Source organism: Prionailurus bengalensis, chromosome D1, assembly GCF_016509475.1.
Source record: "Prionailurus bengalensis isolate Pbe53 chromosome D1, Fcat_Pben_1.1_paternal_pri, whole genome shotgun sequence".
In the NCBI taxonomy this organism is placed as follows: domain Eukaryota; kingdom Metazoa; phylum Chordata; class Mammalia; order Carnivora; family Felidae; genus Prionailurus; species Prionailurus bengalensis.
The window spans coordinates 81,805,474-81,828,315 of NC_057346.1; the positions used below are offsets into that span (position 1 = coordinate 81,805,474).

At 36.1% G+C, this 22,842-nt stretch overlaps 1 protein-coding gene across 2 annotated transcripts in view; it reads left to right on the plus strand.

Moving 5' to 3' along the window:
- ANO3 (anoctamin 3) overlaps nt 1-22,842 on the plus strand; it is a 296,517-nt gene that overhangs the window by 166,592 nt on the left and 107,083 nt on the right. For both annotated transcript variants that reach the window (XM_043580834.1, XM_043580833.1), the window contains exons 6-7: nt 10,157-10,257; nt 18,780-18,824. In XM_043580834.1, coding sequence (XP_043436769.1) covers nt 10,157-10,257; nt 18,780-18,824 — 146 coding nt within the window. The remainder of the gene's footprint in view (nt 1-10,156; nt 10,258-18,779; nt 18,825-22,842) is intronic.

The window sequence follows — 22,842 nt, forward strand, 5'->3', positions numbered from 1 at the left end:
AAGTCTCCACCTGTGATAGTAATTCATTTGTTTCTCCCTGAAGTTCCATCAGTTTTTGCCTCACATACTCTGGCATTCTTATCTGGTACATACACGTTAAGGATGGTTGTGTCTTCTCGGAGAACCGGCTCCTTTGTCACTATGTGATGCCCTTCTTTATCCCTGACAACTTTTCTTTCCTTGAATGCTTTTCTTAAGTGTTCTTTAAAGAATGTTGTATTTTTCTAGTGAAACAATAAAACTACTAATGCTTACTAGAAAAAAATGGAAAATAGAAAGGAGGTAAAAGCCTATTTTTCATACTCCTATTATCAAAAAAAAAACCTCTTGCTATTTTAGTTAAACTTCTAAGGTCTTAAAAACACATATTAAATACATATTTATCACGTTGCAGAATGAAAACATCTTAATGTGAAAACTGAAAGTAAAATAAAGTGCAAAATAAAAAGCCAAAGTTCACATCTACTATCTCCCAAATCATATTCTCTTATTTTTTAGTAGCCTTGTTAATGTCTTGATTTTATTTTGCTGGATGTCCTAAGTATATTTTCTAGATATACAAATATGCATATATTTTTTAGAAAATTTAGTCATGATATGCATTATATTCTACTACTCAATTCTGTTATTTAACAATATATTATGAATATCTTAAATTGCCTTTAGATTTAGATACAACTCATCTCTTTTACTAGGTGTATAGTATTACAACTTGGGGATTTAGTCAACCATTCCCTTATTCAGAGAAAAAAAAATTTTTTTAATTTTTTTTACATTTATTTATTTTTGAGAGACAGAGAGAGACAGAGCACTAGTGGGGGAGGGGCAGAGAGAGACTGAGACAAAGAATATGAAGCAGACCTCAGGCTCCTAGATGTCAGCACCGGGCCTGACACAGGGCTGGAACTGTGAGATCATGACCTGAGCTAAAGTTGGATGCTTAACCAACTGAGCCACCCAGGCGCCCCAAGAAAAACTTTAAATTACATGTTTGAGGGACTCCTAATTTACTACAAGTGGGATTTAACTACTTTTCTAGAAAATTAGATGGACAAGGTGAAAAAATTTTGATGATTTCTTTGGTTAAATATCTAGATAATTTGCTAATAAGTGTTATCAATGGAATAGAATGCTCACTGTTACTTAGACGTGATATTGGAGCCCCCGCTCTTTTTTTCCACAGGACTACTTCTGTGATTAGCGTTCTAAGAAACACATTAGGAAATACTGAACTATAACTTGAGATGGATCTAGAGAACTGATATGTTTATTAGCAATTTTTCATATATATAAAATAATAGTGCCTTGACTCTTTACAAGGTAAGGATTTATTCACACGCTGCCTAGTGTTACAAAATTGGGCAAGTTGACTTCTGGTCTCAATTTCTATTGATTCCTTTAGTTCTGTTTCCCTTTTTATGTCTCTTCTGGGAATTTTAACCCAGAATATCCATATCAGTGGACTAATTCAATCAATAAGTACTTATTACCAAAGTCTTATGAACTCAGTCTTGTAATAAGATTTTATTCTCCTGTGATTTCTCCTCCATACAAACAATCATTTCCTCATCTATACCAAGAGCAATTTATACATACATTCTATTATAATATTGATAGTTACTTTGCTCACACATCACCAATTATTTATGAATTCAACAAATAATTTTGACAGGTATTATGCAAGCTACTAGGGATCCAATGAGTAAAGTAGACCCTGTCCCTGCCTTCACTGAACTTTCAGTCTGCATGTGAGTCTGTCGTGACAATTGTGTAATTATGAAAAAGGTATGACTTGGCTCAGTCTCCAGCTAGTTTTCTTGGCAGTAAGTCCAGATTCTCTTCTGAGTCTTCCTCTCCCTTGTTCCTCCACCATTTTCTTAGCAATAATACAGGATGTTATTCATCCAAATGGAGTCCTGTTCTGCTTTTAAAGGGCAGTCCATTCACCCTTGAGTTCTAACTCTTTAGTCGCTGCTAAGAGATTTTTTTTTTAATTTTTTAATTTTTTGTTTTTATTTTTGTTTGGTCTAGATTGGCTCTCAGCAAGACAGTGTTTCTATGTGTACTGTTATTGCTGGGCTGACTTTTTAATTTTTTTTTATTCTGGGTTCCACAATTGCAGCTCTTTTAGTTCATATTTATAGGTTTGGGATTTAGTTCCCATGATTCAATAAAGTATCATGACAGATGATCAGGAAGTATATTCATTCTCATCTGCACATTTCATTGAAATCAACCATCTCCACAAACTATAGCCATTGTGTTGAGCACAAATTACCAGTCTCTGCTTTCTTTTTCTTCCCACTTACCTCCACTAAGGTAAATGAATTTTTTTTTCCCTGACAATTGAAAGTGTTAAGGCTACCCTAGTTCTCCAGAATAGAGGTTAATTGTTTTGAAACAGAATTAGGGGATTTGTATGTCTTCCTTCCAAAAAAGGCCTAAAAGCACTATGAAATTTAATTCAATACTCTCAAAGTAACTCTGCCTACCCAAGCAAGGGAAAATGCTGTAAATTTAAAAAAAAAAAAAAAGAAAGAAAAGAAAAGAAAAGAAAATCTTGTTACACTCTTTCCACTTGACCAGTATTTGCATAGCTAAGGATACTACCATAAATGGATTTGCATAATAAAGCTTTTATTATTGAAAGATGACTTTCAATATCTACTTATGGATACAATGTCTAAAATTCTTCCTTAAGAGGATACTTTTAATAATTTCAAACTGTGATAAGTGACCTAAAAGACAAGTAAACGATGTTGCAATGATTTATATCAAGGGCAGTGATCTCATCTGGAGGATGAGGGAAGACCAGAAGTGAAATTAAAGAAATAAACTTTGAATTGAGGTTTGAAGATGAATAGTACCTAAAATAAGTTGAATAAGAGGGCTAGATGTGATTTTAAGCAGTGACTGCATATTATAATCACCTAGGGATCTCTTAATCTATTAATGGCAAACCCCATCATAACAAGGATCAATTGAATATCATGTAATGGGAAGAAGGATACTGGCATTTTTCAATACCAGAATGAAAGGGGAGTAGGTGAACTTGGAAAGAATGGTGAGGGTTAAATAATTACTTCTAGTAGTAGACTTTTGATGATTTTCTTAAGAAAAATGGGAAACCACTGAATAATTTTAAGCAGGGCAGGATCATGACCATATTTGTTTTCTAAGAACATACCTGGGATTGCTGAGAAGACCATAGATTTAAAGAGCATGACTGGATGTACAGACATCATGGCTGGCATTAGAGAAGGAGAGAAAGAAGTAGATTTGTTAAATACGGAACTTAAAATGTAGACACTCAGCCTTTGGGTTATGATAGGAAAAGTGAAGCAGATCTGAAGGATGACTTGGGACTGTGGCTTGAGCAATTTCTTTATTCATTCAGGGAACATTAATGAAGTAACTATTATATGCCACATTCTGGGGATAAATGAGAACAAAGATAAAAATGGGCAATATTCTCATGGGAGCAGAGAAACCATAAACATACAAGAAAAATGGCTATTATTAAAACAATAATTTAAGGGTGCTTGGGTGGCTCAGCTATTTAAGTGTCCGACTTCGGCTCAGGTCATGATCTCATGGTTCATGGGTTCAAGCCCCACGTCAGACTCTGCACTGACAGTGTGGAGCGTGCTTGGGATTCTCTCTCTCTCTACCACTCTCTCTCTTTGCCCCTCCACTGCTGTCTCTTTTCTCCTCTCTCTTTCTCAAAAATAAAAATTAAAAATTTTTTTCAAAATAAAAAACCAGAATAATTTATATAGGGACTGTGGCTAGGTAGTTATTTTAGCATGGGAGATTTGAAAGAAAGTGCTCTAAATGAAAAGGAGTCCATCATGGGAAGGTAAGGAGGCAGAATGCTATCTGCAGAAGGAATAGCCAGTATGATTCTACTGTTGACCAGAAGAGAGCTAATTTGGGGAGAAAGTGGGATGGGGTTATGGGAGTAAAGATCATAAGATAGTAATTGAGGGACCCTTGACAAATACAAGTAGAAAATGTTTGAAATCTGTAGTAGGGCCCAATGAGGAGTCTGAACCGAAGGTAAATGCTTTAGTCTTTAGAGTGCAAATGGTAATATAAGCCATGTATGAGGATGAAACCACTAGAGAGAATGAGGAAAAAAAGGAGTGTAGGAGTGAGCCTGTAAAAGGTAGGAGGGAAGAAGAGACACTTGCAGGAGTTGGAGGGAGGTGGAAGAGGCAGAGATGATGGGGAGTCACAGGGAGAAGTGGTTAGCAGGGGTAAAATACTGCCAAGGAGCCCAGGAAGACAAGAAAGAGGCTGGTTCCCTTGGAAGTTGTGGAGAACTTCCGCGAAAGCAATGAGAATCACCTCTCTGGAGAGATGACACGCAAGCAAAAGGGACAATGTGAGTTGAAGAGTGATGAGGCAGCAGGAAAACAGGCAGCAGCAAATGTCATCACCTTGCTCTGTGATGGGAGGATGAAGAGCAGCGTCCACAGAGGGGAAAGAGCTCTCATGAGGTTTTGCTTCTCTCTTCCTTTTTTCTTATATGAGATGCTTAAATGATGGTGGGAGGATCCGGGAAAGAAAGGTGGAGGCAGGAAGGAAAGCAGGAGGGGGAGGAAAACAAAGGGCTTACAACACGAAGACAGGGGAAATGAAATTGTGAGCCTGTCAGCAAGTATCAGACTTGTTACTGAAAAGTAGGAATATTTTTAAAAATTTTTTAATGTTTACTTTTGAGAGAGAAAGAGAGACAGAATGTGAGTGGGGGAGGGGCAGAGAGAGAAGGAGACACAGAATCAGAAGCAGGCTCTAGGCTCTGAGCTGTCAGCACAGAGCCCAACACGGGGCTCGACACGGCGCTCGAACTCACGGACTGTGAGATCATGACCTGAGCCGAAGTCAGACGCTTATCTGACTGAGCCACCAAGGCACCTCACAAGTCCCCATTTTTAAAATTTGCATTCACCAGAGCTAAGCACTGAGTCTGGCAGAGAATAGGTTTCAAGTCCTCATTATATTACATGTTGATAAGGACAATTTCTAGACAAGCCCATCGTTAGTAGACAATGATTCATATTCAAAGGCCATATGAATGCATAGGTGTATGGTTTGTGTTTGTGTCCCAAGTACATTTCCAGATCATACGAGCAATTCATCGTCTTCTTAGACTTACTCGCATGAGCTACCACATTCTGTTTTCTTTCAGCTCTGTGCCACCAACTCGCAGAGAGTGACTTTGTAAAAACTCAATGTTTAAATTTCCTCTTCTCTGAAGAGTGACTATTCCACCTCTTGGAAAGTCTGGATGAAATAATTAAATAATAATGTGAAGTGTGAAGGTGGTGGGTGTGTTATTCCCTCCGAAAAGCCTGCCTTCATCAGAGAGAAACAGAAAGTGCCAGATTGGGAGCTTTGGACTCCAAGGGAGAAAGTAATCCTTCTCCCTGGCAACACCATCCCTTCACCAACCCCCTGCTCAGTAGCTGCAAGAAAATGAACTACTTTTATTTTGTTTTAAGTAGAGGTATAACAAAAGAGAAATTGATTTGAGGAAGTTATAAAAGAAGACAGTTCACGCTGCTTGAGAAAGATCTATATATATTTAAAGTTAATACATACAAAATTAGAAATGTTCTAGCTGTATGTGCACTTAGCTTGACATTTCCCTCATTGATGGTAGAGTTAATGCAGAAACATCCCTCTAAAGCATCTCCTTTATTTAAGTGTATTAGGCTTTTTCACATCTTAAAGGTTGACAGGAATGAATTAATAATCAGTGCTATGCCAGCTCTTCATGATGCTAATTTGAATTTTGACATAGCACCGCTTTCAGAATAATTCTGGCTTATTTGCACTCTGTTTCCATCATCTCTGGGTTAGGTACAAGTTACATAGAAGGTGCACTCAAAATAAGTTAACTCACTCATTCATCCATTCAACAAATGCTTAGTGAGTGACTACTGTGTGCCCAGCATAGAACTAGATGCTTGGTATACATAAATAAATAAAACGAAGATCCCTTCTTATATGGCACTCACATAAAAAAAAGACTCGCTATTAGGAGATAATAAATACTACAGAGAAGATATTAGACAAGGTAAGAAGGATGAGGCAAGGACAGGCAAGTCATAGCGAGTGACCAAATGAGAGCAGTAGAGTTGGTGAGGGGGAAAGTAGTAGGAGAGGGTGGTGAGCAAGATACTGAGTGTGCAACTCTAAAGGGCTGTGTAGGTCACTGACAACACTTCGGCGTTCACTCTGAATGAAATAGTTACATGATCTGAGTTACATTTTACAGAGCACTCCGGCCATTATGCTATGAGTAGATTATTGGGGGCAAGAATGTGTGAGCAAAGGCTCTGTTGGACAGCACTGCAGGAGTCCAGGCCAGAGATGATGATGGCATAGACCAGGGTGGGCGCTATAGAGAAGTGGAGAGTGATCAGACTCTGGCTGTATATTCTGTAAGGTAAAACAGATCAGGAACCATCTGGTAGTATGAAACCCAAGCTCTCCTGCTGTGGAGGTTAAACCTTCTAAGACCTCTCCCAACACATATGTCATTCACACGTTCTTCATGCTGTGACTCTATTCTGGCAACCAACATACCTAGGCTTCAGGGACCATGATGCTCTGAGGGAGAATGAGATCTCCATTTGTACCAGAATAAGCACTAGCTCCTGAAAAACTTTTTTTTTTTTTTTTTGGTCCCAGGAGCTGTCTGTTCAACAATAGAGACCCCTGCTTTCAAACTCACAAGGAAACACCAGAGGGAATGCAATGATCAAATAGCAGTGCATTTCTCACAGGCTTCTTTATTCAGTCTTAAACCATTCTTAAACACGTAGAATGTGTCAGTCTTGTATAGATTGGTTTTTTTCTGACGCATTCATTTTCATGGAGGCCTCACTTCCAGATTCTGAGGAAAATGCTGAAAAACAACCCACTTCTCCCAAGGAAAAAGCAGTAACATACAGGTGTAGGACAATTTAAATATATATAAAGGAAGAGATGTCTTCCAAAGAGATTATAGTCTACAGAAATACAGTTTTATTACAATTTATACCCAGTTGATATTATCTGAAAAATATGTAATTCTTCAGTAACTTGATCCAAGTCACTCTGCTTTAGAGTTTTCCCCAAATTACAGGTTACTGGCTTTGTACTTGTATAATTGAAAGTCCTGTTGTTGAAGGCTTACAAAACCAAAGGGTAAAAATGAATCTGATAGTGTTTTATAAGAAAAAAGAAAAAGAGAGTGCTGGACAAAGATTCTAGTGAAGTTTTGAAATTATCCATTAGTTTGGTTAGGGTCTGATATAAGAAGCCTGACCTCGACAGGAAATTAACAGATAACCTGTTATACTTGGGTACTTTCTATGTCTGGTCTTTCATAACACTCACACCAGCTCTGTGAGTTAAGATCATCGTCTCCCTTTGTCAGGAGAGAAAATAGAATCATAGAGGTTAGGTAATTTTCTCAAGCTCACAGAGTAAAGTAAATGGTAAAGATGGAATTTGTACTTAAGTCTTTGTGATTCCAAACACTATGTTCTGTCTACCATACCATATAATTTCTTCTAAGTAGGCAATTAGGATTGAAGAAATTTAAATTGTGCTTGGTAAGTGAAAGGCAAGTTGATATAACACCAGTGGCCAACACCATAATTTTAAAAGAAGAATCTTTTGAATATAAGAACTTTTGTATGGCTTAAGCAGGAAAAACTATAATAAAACATGAAATTCTTTCTTCACTTGCCTCAATGAAAGAGTCATTTAAATGCCTATGCTTTTTCTGTCTTAGATTTTCTTGATTCTATCACTTCTGCACAGAAACCTTTCAACCAAGTCTGGAATAGTCACTAAAAAGAACCTAGAGATAACATCATAATTGTTCTCCTTTCTCTTTCTAGCTGGGTAAAAAAAAATACATATTTTAAACAAATAGTTGTTTGAATAAATTAATGCTCACTTTAAAAAAATGTTATGTTTATTATTTTTGAGAGAGAGACACAGCACAAACAGGGGAGGGGCGGAGAGAGAGGGAGACACAAAATCTGAAGAAGGCTCCAGACTCCAGGCTGTTAGCACACCATCTGATGCGGGGTTCAAACTCAAGAACCGTGAGATCATGACCTGAGCCTAACACACAGGCTTAACTGACTGACCCACCCAGGTGCCCCAAATTAATACTCATTTAAAAAAATTCTACACATTATTTTCTCAAGCAGAGCTAATGTGTATGACCTTGGTCTGAATTCAAAGGCCTGTTGATATTTGACACATACTATGTTTCCTTCTGTCATTGTCCATTTTATTCCCATCATTCTTTACCTAATATTTAAAACAAACATATTTGAAGTAAGAAAAGCCTTTGGAAACTGTACTTAAGGGCAAGCATCTTTTACTATTTTTCCCTTGATGATTTGCAAGCAAAATAGAAATACTTCAATAAGCTAACAGGGAAAAAATAATCCATGTTCCAAAATTTTGGAAATTTAGTTTACTTTTCACCATCTTGGATATTTTTAGCAAGTATATGCATATTAAAGTTTGTCAAAAGTCCTCCAGGGAGAAACTCAAAATTTTTGTGGCCATGAAATACCCTGCCTCTTTTTTTATAGTACTCCATAGAATAATAAACTTCGGCAAATGCTAGTGTGTAAAAGTGTCTGCCCAATGGCAATGATGCCCTACATATGAGTATTAGTCTGATGATTATCCCATGGCTCTCTAATAATACTTTTTGTATTATTATTTGTATTAATACTGGCAATACTCATTTGAAATATTGTTTGGGAAAACTTGTGAAATTAGCCACATCTAAAACATAGGGCTTCATGAATGTATGGATATGAAGCATTAGTTTAATTATAAAATATATATGATTTTAAATTAAACTGATAAATTTCTTCTATGCTTTTGAGATTTTAAGATTATGTTTCTTGAGAAGTTCCATCTAGATAAAATTTATTTACTTTCATTTATTTAAAAAAATTTTTAACGTTTATTTATTTTTGAGAGACAAAGAGTGAGTGGGAGAGGGGCAGAGAGGGAGACACAGAATCCAAAGCAGGCTCCAGGCTCTGAGCTGTCAGCACAGAGCCCAACCTGGGGCTTGAACTCAGGAACCGTAATCTGAGCCCAAGTCTGATGCTTAACTGACTGAGCCACTCAGGTGCCCCATCTAGATGAAATTTAAATAAACAACATTAACCAGGGGCTCTTGGGGCTCAGTCAGTTAAGCCTTGGACTCTTGGTTTCTGCTCAGGTCTTAGCTCAGATCCTGGAACCTACTTCAGATTCTGTTTCCCTCTCTCCCTACCTCTTGCCCACTCATGCTCTCTCTCTCTCTCTCTCAAAAATAAATAAACATTAAAAAAATTTGTCTGGAGGCACCTGGGTGGCTCTGTCGGTTGAGCATCTGACTCTTTATTTCAGCTCAAGTCATAATCTCACAGTTCATGAGTTCAAGCCCCGTGTCAGACTCTGCACTGACAATGTGGAACCTTCTTGGGATTCTCTCACTCTCTCCTCTCTCCCTGCCCTTTTCTCTCTCTCTCTCTCTGTGTCTCTCAAAATAAATAAATAAACATTTAAAAAATATTAAAAAAAAAAACTTTTGTCTGAATCAAAGGCACCCAAATTTCTATGGATTAAAAGGTTAAAGTAAGTGTGCAAATTTGACAGCTCTCTAAGGTCATGGACTTGCATGATTTATATTCCATTTTTCCCAGGATTTAGCGACTCAATAAAATATGCCAGAAGAATAAGTGAATGAATTAATGAATGACTGGTGGCAACTGTCAGTGGTTTTTATTCCCTCTGAGTAGGATCATGATAAAGTTTGCAATAAGACTACCTTCGTATCCCTGACTGGCTCAAGATTTTTCTGATTGGGTATTCTGGATCTTGATAACAGTCAATATAAGAAAATGCACTAACTCATATAGGTGACCATTTCTTGTATGCATGCAATGGCATTATTACATTTTTATGAAGGTGTTGCTGTATTGAGAATTGTTATTCATATGAATCCCCTTTAAATCAGTGACAACGGTTTATGTGGAGACAAGGTGACGGTGTTTCTTCCTTTCAAATCAAATTGTGGCATGGTATCATCAGCTCTGATTCTAAATAATGGTGCCTGTCTTTCTATCCTTTGCAGCCAGCTGTTGCAAACCCTGATATCATGTTTATTAAAATTCATATTCCATGGGACACGCTGTGCAAGTATGCAGAGAGGCTGAATATCAGGATGCCCTTCAGGTACTTCCGAATTTTACTTCATTCTATCTCAGTACATATTAAGATGAGTCTGTTTTCTGCAAAACTTTAGAGCAGTACATGTAACTCTTTCTATAGAGGAAATGCTTTTTCTCCCAAATTTTATAGTAGGTTGGGCACTGTTTTTTTCTTTTAAGATGCTTGCCAAATGTGGTAAACTTTATGGTCCCTTGGATGCTTCGTATCATTTCTCGGTGGACTTACCTAGAGGGAGGGAAAAAGTTGATCCCAAGATTAATCTCATTTCCTATTTCATATGGGTTGATAAAACTCTTACTGTTTTTGTGGAAGGCAGGAAGCATAAGGATGTAGCATCCATTTGTAAACAAATGCAGTGTTTTTTTGTGGTGTAACAGTTACCAAGAATCATTCTTCAGTTGCAATTCAACCAGGTGGCTTTTCAGCTCTGTCCTCAGTACCAGAGTACAAAGGGAGATGAGAAGACTACTCCATTCAATGACTTTTCCATTCTTCCTATAGGCAAACAAAGATTGAATAGACATGAGTTTCCTTATATTGTGTATAAGGAAATCTGTTATATGTAGAATGAACCACTTCCTTCATAATTTCTCAAAGTAAAATTCAACAGTGTTCCTACTGTGTGCAAAGATACAAACATTTATGCTTATTTGGAACTCAATGTGCTTCATCACTGATAAGAGGGTTTAGAAAGAGTAACCAGATATCAGTAAAAGAGCCTCTAAATAATGAATATAAATGAACAGTAAGAGCACAATGCAAAAATACAGAGAAATGTGTCAGACCTGGTAGCATGGAAGACGCCAGTTCTGGTAAGAGTGCTGACCTCCTCAAGTCTTATGACAAGCTTCTGTGTTATTCAAGATAAAATATGAGATAGTGATTCCATCTTTTTAAAGTTTCTTTTTAATGTTTATTTCTGAGAGAGTAAGACACAGAGTGTGAGCAGGGGAGGGGCAGAGAGAGAGGGAGACACAGAATCTGGAGCACAGTGCCTGATGCAGGGCTGAAACCCACAAGTGGTGAGATCATGACTGAAGTTGGATGCTTAACAGACTAGGCCACCCAGGCACCCCTGTGATCCTATCTTTTTAGTCATTTGAAACACCTCAGGCTTTGAAAGATGCAAACACAGTCATTGTCCACAAAACAGAAATTAAGCATTGGCAACTACTGAAGAATCTTACTGCCACTGTTAGAATTGGATACCTAGATTGGCTCATATTCAAACTTGGCTAAGAGTTTAATAGTTCTCTTTAATATGATATTTAAGAAATAAGCAAATAATACCTCAAAAAGCTTGGCAAGGAATAGTTAATATTTTTTTAATGTTTTTATTTATTTTTGAGACAGAGAGAGACAGAGCATCAGCAGGGGAAGGCCAGAGAGAGAGGGAGACACAGAATCCAAAGTAGGCTCCAGGTTCTGAGCTGTCATCACAGAGCCTGACGCAGGGCTCAAACTCATGGACTGTGAGATCATGGCCTGAGCTGACGGACGCTCAACCGACTGAGCCACCCAGGTGCCCTGGCAAGAAATAGTAATATTAACAATAAAAATCATAAGACGATAAAGAAAAGTCTTTCTAATTCTTCAGCATGTATATAAATGATAAGATATACCTAAGAGAACCTGAAGTCTGTACATTTCTATGAATCTTGGTTCCTAGAAGCAAATAAGGGTCTATGAGATGTTACTTGTGTTATGATTAGATAGTTTGAGGTCTACAAGGGACTGCTTTCAATTCAAGTCAGTTTATTGAACTAATTTTGAGAGTATAGCTTGACAAGTATATACTTGTAGTATTCTACATTTCTTAACTTCTGAGGAATTTTAACCCTTTGACACTGTGTCATCTTCTAAAAAATCTTGAAATACTTGCCTGGGATGTATTAAAGGTGATAATGGGAGAATATTTGCTATTTGCCCTATTTTATTTCTTCTTATTTGGTTTGAACATATTCACACGACATATAATCATGCAGAATTAAAACAATGTAATAAATTTTAACCTATGAAATTAAAGAAGGATTTTACAAATAGTTCTGTTCAAACATTGCACAGATATGTTAATTGATCACCTTTGTTTATTTATGATGGAAGTCAAATTTCATAAACTATTCTGAAACTCAACTTGAAAATGTTTTCTTTTTTTTTTAATTTTAACATTTTTTATTTATTTTTGAGACAGAGAGAGACAGAGCACGAACGGGGGAGGGGCAGAGAGAGAGGGAGACACAGAATCGGAAGCAGGCTCCAGGCTCTGAGCCATCAGCCCAGAGCCGACGCGGGGCTCGAACTCACGGACCGCGAGATCGTGACCTGAGCCGAAGTCGGACGCTTAACCGACTGAGCCACCCAGGCGCCCCTTGAAAATATTTTCTATGAGCTTTAAAACTCATATAAAACTTTTTACACCTTCCACTTCTTATCTTAAGAAGATAATTGAAAAATGTGTGAAGACATTCCTTGAAGCATCACTTAACAATTGTGAAAAATGGAAATATCTTCTATGTTCAACAGTAGAGGATTTCAGTATATTTCAGTAGAGGATTTCAGTATACTCTTGGACTGGAATATAATTCATTTATAAAATGAATGGGTATACAATTTCTTAATGACTATAAAGAAATAGTAAATAATAAAATTTAAATTATATATATATATTAATATATGTAATTACTTAGTGTAATTTCAACAATGTAAAATGCATAGACATAAAATAGGAAGAAACTATAATATGCTAAAAATGACTGCTCCTAATGGGGGATTGTGGGTACCATTTATTTTATTTGTTTATATAATTGCAAAATTACCGATTTTTAACAAATTCTAACTTGACTGCATGATATAAACACAAGATGCAAAAGAAGTAGGACACTCAGGGGATCCTGGGTGGCTCAGCCTGTTGAGTGTCTGACTTCGGCTCACGGCACGATCTCACATTTCATGAGTTCGAGCCCCACATCGGGCTTGCTGCTGTCAGAGCAGAGCCTGTTTTGGATCCTCTGTCCTCCTCTCTCTGCCGCTCCTCCACTCATGCTCTGCCTCTCAAAAATAAACACGCTCGCGCACACACACGCACAAAGTACAACACTCAAGACAATGACCTAGTGTCTGATATCATGATGAAATTGCTAAAAAGTTTCCAAATTCATCTTAGCTAATCAGGTGCCTTAATTCTTCCCTAGTCCTGTGATCTCACCATTGTTTCAAAAAAGAGTTGTAATTAAATTCATGTACAAATCAATTTCCTCTTAGATCTAAAAGGAGGAAACCTTTGAAGTCTATCACAAAGTGTCCCGTTTCTGTGGGTTTCAGCACTCGGGTTCAGTTCAGAATCAGTAAACATTGTGTGTAAACATCTCACCAAGTGGGGTGTCTGGCTGGCTCAGTCCGTAGAATTTAATTCCTTTGTTTTCTTTTTCTTAGAAGTTCATTAAAATAACGGTTACCTTGTCGGATTGTGGGTGTCCTCGGTTGGTATGACGTAGAGCTAAGGTCTCCAGGCTGTGTGCCATGGTGTCCTGACCCAGGGTGACTTTTGGAGAAAATATTCTGTTCAGATAGATATTGTTTTCTTTTTTTAAGTGATATTCATTTTTTTTAATTTCCTGGTAAGACTGCATTTGAAAGAAGAGTTCTGATAGATCCAAAGAAAGAAATATGAAAACCCTTGAAATGTAGGCCCTTACTATTTCTTCTTTTTGATGTTGTGGCTGAAATTTCTTCTTTATAACATGTTTTTAAAAATAATGTTCACATGGGGTGCCTGGGTGGTTCAGTGGGTTAAGTGTCCCACTTTTGATTTCGGCTGAGGTCATGATCTCATGGTTTGAGAGACTGAAGCCCACTTCGGGCTCTGTGCTGGCAACAAGGAGCCTGCTTGGGCTTCGTTTTTCCTTCTCTCTCTGCCCCTCCCCCACTTGCACTCTCCGTCTCTCAATAAATAAACATTAAAAAAATAATAAAATAAAATAAAATAATGTTTACAATGGCTATATACTAAAACTTTTGGAAAATACCATTGGTACTCTCATGATTTAATAACATAAATATTAGAAAATATGCAACATTTCCAAAATGTATCAAAGGAATACTAGTTTCACAGGTTCTTAAGAAAAAACTATCCTGTAAGCAAATTTATTTCTGAACTTTTGAGTTAAACAGTAAGTTTATTTATTGTAGATTCTCATTCTGCCTTTAAAGTACGTTATAATCACCTGGGAAACAGTAAAAATCAAGTCTCCAGGAACTCTACCCCCAGACGTCATGGAATATTAATTCTGGAAGAGCAGGTATATACATTGTTAACAAGCATCCCACATGATTCTGATGCAGATGGTAAAGAAATATTGTCTTGGCAATTTTAATATTTTAATAAATCTTACCATTTTTAAAAGTTAGTTATACAAAGCACCCTTTCCATTTGATGATGGGATTTTTTTATCTTCATATCATGGTGTTCTTGGGAAAACAGTTTGACAAATCCTGGAACACAGAGTTTTCTTGGAACGCTTTCCAGAGCAGCTTAAATAATGGATGTAACATTAACTCCTTAATAACTTCTCATTTATTTTTATGGTGCACATGAAAATTGGCATAGCCGTCACCTCGTAGAAAGAGAATGCTACACAAGCATAAGCTAAATGGCAAAGTGTTTTTATAACGGCTGATTCAGTTTCCACTTGTCAACTGTAACCACATTTAAGAACATATATACTGACTTAAAATCAAAATATGCAAGAATAACAAAGAACTTAAACAGGAAAAACCCATATCTCTTTTTAGGGCAAGGGTTTTTAAAAAATTTATGCATAAAAAAATTTACCCATGTTTGGCTGTCCTGCATATTTATTCAGTGTTGAAACCTACATGTTATATTTCACAAAGAAAAATTGCAAATTTATTCAGAATAAATTATTAGAGTTATAATCCGGTCTGCAAAAGTTTTCTGCTTTTTGTATGAACATGAAATTTGAGCATTTTATCTAAATTCTCTGCTTAAATATATGTGTAGAATTTTATATACCTAAATTTTCTAGCTATTTCTTTTTCTGATTACTATTCCAAAGTAAATATGGCCTTGATGTTTCAAAACTACCCAAGAAAAATTCAGAGGATAAAAATAGTTCAAATTTTCTTATTTTTGTCCTATCAGCAAGGACTTGATGTTTCAAAACTACCCAAGAAAAATTCAGAGGATAAAAATAGTTCAAATTTTCTTATTTTTGTCCTATCAGCAAGGACTTAGTCTGTGTTTTCCACATTCCAGAAATATCATGTCCTGCTTTCATTATTTTTCTTGTGGTTCAAAGATGATGCTTATTCATTCTTAACTTTCATATGAAAAGAGTCAAACATATTGTAAGCCAACTCAGCCATCTCCTAGCTCTGTGTTTGAGTTCCCTGATGGGATTCTTAAGCTTCTCCCACAAATATTTTAAACACAGTAGATTTGAGGGAGGGAGATGTTTTTAAAACATTAAGAATAATATTTTTATCATAATTGAGATTAAACAGATCACTTTTATATGCAAAGGATTCTTCACTCAAAAATAAAATAACATAGGAACATTCAGACAGCCCAATATATGAAATAATTAAGAGTGAAATAGTTCTGGGGTGCCTGGGGGGCTCAGTCAAGTGTTTGACTTCAGCTCAGGTCATGATCTCACAGTTTCCAAGTTCAATCCCTGCATAGGGCTCTGTGCTGACAGTTGGGAGCCTGGAGCCTGCTTCGGATTCTCTCTCTCTTTCTCTCTCTCTCTGACGCTTCTTCGCTCCACACTGTACCTCTCTCTCTCCCAAATATAAATAAACATTCACAACAATTAAAGAGTGAAATAGTTCTGTTTGACAAGGAGCAGGGGACGTAGGGTTCCACCCATGTGACTGCCCATCTCCCTCAGCCCCGTGGCTGTGTGAAACACTGGTTGGAAACAGTAGTTCACATAACAATTTACTTATAGTTTTGAGTGGCAGTTGTAAATAGGTGGGTAGGTAGATAGGTAGAGCGATGCTGTCCTGATGCAAGGCATAAAATAGTAGAATCTTTCAAATGAAAAATTCAGGGAAAAATAAAGAAAGCTCTATCTATGAATAATATGTAATTAATAAAGGTGGAGGATAAATAAACAAGGTGGAGGATTATGGGTAGAAAATGATATGGTCCTGCAGGTTCATTTGTGAGGAAGAATTAAGGAAAATTGCAAGTTATTATGGATTTCAAGGATTAAAAATACACTTGTGTATTGTTGGGAGAAAAACAAAACGTCACCAACCCAGAAAACTTTACAAAGGTAGACGAGAAGGAAAACACTTGTATTAATGAATAAGCATTAAATCAGAATGTGATGTGCATCACAGGCAATTCTCCAACAGATTGTAAAGACAGAAGGAAATCCCATCCTTTAATATAGCCAAACAGATAAGCAATATCCAATCCTCAAGTAAGAGGACACAACAGCAATAATTGTCCCACATAGTTTACCCTAAATTTGACTGGGGATTAGAGTGTTATTTATTTGGGAAAAGTGAGTCTCTTAATTTTTATTTGCTTTCATAATATTAATGGTCTAAAAAATATGTATATTCACTTTTTATAACTTCATTCCTTCATTTTTCCTTATTGTTCCCAAAACATTTCAAAAAAATGTTTATGAAAAATTTCAAACTAGAGCAATAACGATAAATGTAGAATCGTGTTTAATCCAAACGTCCCTCCCTTGCTTTTCTAATATACCTCACCATACTATGGTCAATAATTATAATTTTTATCTCCTCTAAATAACAGTCCTAGATTTTTTTGTGCTGAAAATTATTTTAAACTAATTTCTACATTTTTAGCTTTTAAAATATACATATAATACCTCATTTAGCAAATGTTTATTAAATGCAAAGTGGTCTCAGGCCTTGAAGGAAATAAATTCAACTGTGAATTAAACACTTATCAGCCATCTGAGCGCTTACTGTTTATCAAATGATGTACCAAGTATACACCAGGAATACAAAGTGAAATGAAATAAAACTACTATCTTCAAGAAGCCCAATCTCCTGTAGAAGATAGTCAGTGATCAGTTATATAATGATGTCTAAATAATGCAAGCCAATCTGTGTACAGGAAGTTCAGAAAGAAGATGGGTTTATATTCCAATGGGGATCGAATTATGTATGCACGCAAATTTCTGTATATTTGAAAAAATGAAATGGGGAGATAATTAAATGAGTTTAAGATGGATGTAGCAAACCTTGAAATTCCACATTTGAATTTAGTATTGAGGTATGGCAGGGACAACTGAAAAAAATTCTGTTCTAGCAATATAACCAGTGTTTGCAATGAAATGCAGTAGTATAGAAGGTTTTCAACTTTTCTAAGCAGTTAATAACACAGTTAGGACCACATATTGATTGTCCTGACTCAACCCTGCTTTCTAGATACCACACAGGGAGGAATTTACTGATCCTCTGAAATGGGTTTTGGTGGGTGGGGATAAAGAGTCATTTTAGAAGGCCCAGACTATGAGATTCCTGCACTCCAAAATGAGGATGTGGTAAGAATCTTTTAAGAGTTGAATTAACCCCTGTCACCAGAATTTTTAGTTTGTTTAAAATCAGATATGGTATACACCTACTTAAAACAAAATACTCCATGTTTTCCCTTTGTAATTCATCCAAAACCTTAGAATCAGTGGTAGGACCCCTTGTTATCTGTGCCTGTTCATCATCCCTTTTACCACTATGCTCAACTTGCAGTTTATACTTCAGAGATTACTGAAGTAGTTGCAGTTTCCTGAATCTTGCAATAGTTGGTGTTGCTCCTATAATTGTGTCAAGAATACCATGTCCTAAGTATTTTATTCAGAGGATGACTCTTACACATGTATCAAGATTCAACACAGAAAACACATGCTCTAAGAAGGTTTGCCTGATTCCTTTCTCCTTCATCTACAAATACTAATTGAGATCCGTTCCAATGTACACGCATAGCCCTCTCTGTTTTCCTGCCTTATCACACTTTATTATAGCTATCACTTGTCTTTGCAACTATAAAGGAAGCTCTTTGAGGGTAGATACCCTCTTTTTTTGTCTAAATTTTTAATGGTTATACTTTAACACACCTTGCAAAATAATAAGCATTCATTACATATATGTTTAGATGGATAGAAATATAAATGGATGGATGGATGGATGGATGGATGGATGAAAGACTTCATATAACATGTAAGCCAATGATCCAGTTACTATGCATTGTGTAGCAGAAGACAGAGTCAAAATATGGACTTAAAAATAAAATATTCAAAAGTGATGTATTGATGTATCAGAATTCTTTGGTTATTAACTTAGATTCTGAAATTAAAACAAGGCATATTCAGAGTTCTGACTCTATTATATTGGCTTATTTCATGTATTTCATAGGCGGGCGGAAGTTGGAGTGTTAAAATACTCAATGTGATTGAATGTAGTCACTCTCTGGTTTCTCTTTTTTCACGTGACTCTCTTCAGCTGTATCCATTATTTTTCAGGAAAAAATGCTATTACACTGACCGGAGCAGCAAATCAATGGGCAGGTTAGTGGTGATGTGTAATTTGTTTACAACCAATCTGTCATTTGGGAAAAAGAAATAAAAAGAAGACATTTAATTACCCACATCAGCAGTTGTAAATTTTAGGAAGAAAAACTTTTCTGATTTGTTCTACAGTTTCCAAAATGACTTACACCAAATTTAGCCATGTTTACGATAAGATAATCTATTTTTTTTTCTACTTACCATTGCCATTTCTGGAATCCTCTCTTGATGTAATGTTGTGGCAGGAGGATTTTAATTGCCAGTTAGCCTCTTAGGAGATTTTAATGTAAAAAATAGTAATAAAACCAGGATTGATGGGTAAACGATGACCCACTAGAGTAATAGAAGAACAGACAGGGCAAAAATCTTCTGGCTAATTCAATTTAAATCTCTTATTTGACAAAGGTGGTCAAGGAAAGACTAGCATCCAGAGTGACAAAGTGGTTTATCAAGGCCACACAGCATCTTTTTGAATCACAGACCTACTCATATTTCACCAACAGAGCTGCCTCTCATATTCTAGCATTCAAAACAAACTTTTCTTCAAGAGCATCATCTCAAAACTTCTCTCTAAATATTGTGGTAACAGTAGCTATGACAAAGGAATTAATCAAACCACAACCTTGAGACAGGAGAAACTCTCCCACCTGAATCACCTTGGCCCTGTTTCACTGAGGAAAATGAGCTTTCATTTAATGGATGCTAGAAACAAAAGGCTTCTTACACTTGGCTGTTTTTCTGCTCCTTGCAAAAGAATTCGTTAACGAAAGCGGAATGTCAATGTGACAGAATACACTCTATTGAATAATGTTGCAGGATATTACAAGTCAGAATGACACAAAACTAGAATCATATAGTGTGAATATCAGAGTGCTTTAGGAAGGGATTCCATAAATGTAATTCCTTTACCAAAGAAAGTGTCTGAATATAATTTGGAACATTAGAATAGGAAAAAGTTTAATTTTAGGATAGGGGAATGTTGGACTCTCTTAAGCATTAAATTTAGATGTGGTAGGAACAGGTGACAGGAAAAGTAAATCATAGGGGGAAAAATTTGAAGTTAGAATGAATATTAATGGAACTAGTACTTAAAAGTCTCTTTAAAATAATAAAATTATTATTTATGCTCCTTAGCCAGGTCAGACTTTTCTGTTTGTCAGGTTAACATGGTCAGATTTAGAATGAGTTTTTATCATTTCCCTTGGACATATTTGGTCCTCGTCTGTGTAGCAGATTTTCAAAATTATTTTTCTATAATAAAGTAAAAGTCATTGGAATGTCACAACAATACAAATTTACAACTGCAGAGGGTTTTTTGTTTTGTTTTGTTTTCTCTACATGAGCCTGCATCATGTTGGATGTATTGATAACACATCTGGGTTAAGTTCAGTGTGCTCTATAGAATTAGTGAGATTTTGCTACTACATAATTAGTGAGTTTTCTGATAAACATCTTTCTTTCAGAGACTTGCAGAAGGATAAAATCCTGTATATTAAAATAGCAACGAATTTCTATGTAACATTATATAATCTAGTTTTAGTGCGCACTTGCTTTTGGAATTTGTGATAAACATGTATATTAGACTCTATAGAAAACATTTTTAATAGTGGAAAAAGTATTTTTTTTTTCTATTTTGGTCAAACTTAAAAGTAAACTAGAAAAATAAACACCATACTGTATATCATAATATGTTTTATTATCTTTTGTATTTATTATTATTTTCTGTTTAATTTCACAAAATGAAAATTCAGTTATATTATTCCAAATAATTCTTAAACTACTTTAAGCATTACTATGACCTACCTCTTTACAATTTACTTACTACAAAATAGTAGTAAGTATTTACTACTAGTATTTACAATTTACTTACTACAAATAGTGATAAGTATTTACTGACTTTTTGGATGCATCTGGGAAGGGTACAAATAAATAGGACGGGCATTTATAAATGTATATGACATACTAAACTGAGAAAGAGAATGTCCTGTTATTTGCTTGAGTGTAGACTTTCAATTAAGGAAATGACTGATTTTGATATTTTTCAGACTTTAACTTTGGAGAAGAAATTTAAGTGTTTTCTCGCTTTCTTTTGTGTGTGTGTGTGTGTGTGTGTGTGTGTGTGTGCGTGGTGACAACCATCGTTATAAAAATTTAAAACCTAATTTGTATACATTTGGAAAGAGAGAAATGAAAATCAGTTATGTGCACCTAGATTTCACTTGTGCTTTTCCTTTATTGGAGTGGGAAAGATATTTTGTGCATGGGTATTTTGACCAGTAAACATTAGGTGGTGAATAATGTACAGGCAATTATCCAGCTTTTCAAGATCATCATTTCTCCTGGCAGTTTGATAGAAAATGGCTGTAGTTTTATTATTGCTGCTATTTATCATTTGTTTACAAAGCATTTTCACATTCAGTTACCAAGGCATCTTCAAAATAACCCTTCAGGGAGGCAGCACAAAGAGTAACTGGTTTTGCAGATCAGGGAAAATAAATGACCATTATCACCACTCTGCACCACCCCGTGCCTCATTCCCCGGCTTTCACAGCTGGTTGGGTAGAGCCTGTGCTCTGACTGTGTTCTTTTGGCCCTTTAACCAGATATCTTACCAATTTCCAAGAATTCTCTGCTTTCCATTGATGTTAGCAAAGGAATTTAAAGCTCCATTAGGAGTCATCTCCACAATGTGCCATCCATGAAGTCTTGAGTCCGTAAGATGGCCAAGGTGACACAGATTCGCTAGAGTGTAGATAAAGCATTAGATTATGTTGGTGATGTGTTGTTGAGACTGATACTAATAGACAGAGTAGTAACACTCTCTTTCCTTATTATTATCATAAACATTAGTGAGTACTGGGTGGATTCAGGTATTACATATTTAATTCTCAAAATATCCCACCTTTTAAGATAGGAGAAAATTGAGAATCAAGGAAATTGAGTAATAATCCAAAATTTTGCATCCCATGATTCAAATCCAGACCTGACCACATTTCACTATCAGAATCATTTGCTTCCTCGTGGGAAGTGTATATGAAAAGTCTTAATTATAATATTGTTTATTTTTGTAGAAAATCAGTGATGGCATGAGAGCCTTTTTATTTTTTAAATGTTTTTAAAGTTCACCTCCACTTCTAATATGTTTGTGTGTTGTCAGAGGTAGGCCCTCAGGATCTGTAGTTCATCAGCATTTCCTAAGTCCAGTCAGAATGTATTATTCTATTTGATCCTTCCAGCCACCTAACAAGGTAGGACAGATAGAGTCACTTCCTCTCTCTAGAGATGAGGAGCCTGAAACTCCAAGATTGAATTTGCCAATTTCAGTAACTGACAAATTAGGTCCTGGGACGCTCATCCTCCACCTTCTACCCCATTGTTTCCCTCACTGTGCTAAGTCTGAAAAGCTGGAGTGATTGCTGTATAATCCATTCAGTGATTTGTAAGTGTCTGTGCACTAGTCGCTGAAATATGGAGATATTCTGTGATTTCAGAAGCTTTTGTTATCATGAGAAGAAGCAAAGTTAACACCTCAGATATTGCTCATGTATTATTCTAGGCTAGAAAGTAATTCTTTGGTCCCTCCAAAACCAAAAATGACTTGGCATCTGTATGATAACCTACCTGGCAAAGGAAAGGTCCAGACTCTCCACATGCCAAACTTTAGGTCAGGAATTGATTGCTATTTCAAATGATTCATACTAATTTTACCATAACAGATTTGAATGAAATAATTCCTAAGATACACTATTAGCTGCCTGCACATTGCTATACTGAATTTTTTAAAGCGTAAGCAGAGCTGACCAAGCAGATATTAAGAAGCATTGTATTTGTCTAGGAAACTATTCTCTCCTGCTACTTTGACTCTTGCTATTGCAGAAGAGCCCCAACATTGGTAAAGATGGAACCTTGTAAGTAGTGTGTAAATATGGTGCTATTTTTAAGTAAACATAATTACTATAGTCACTCAGAATTAAGTTTTCAGAATCAATCTCTGGAGTCTATGTCTCTTTCTTTTGCT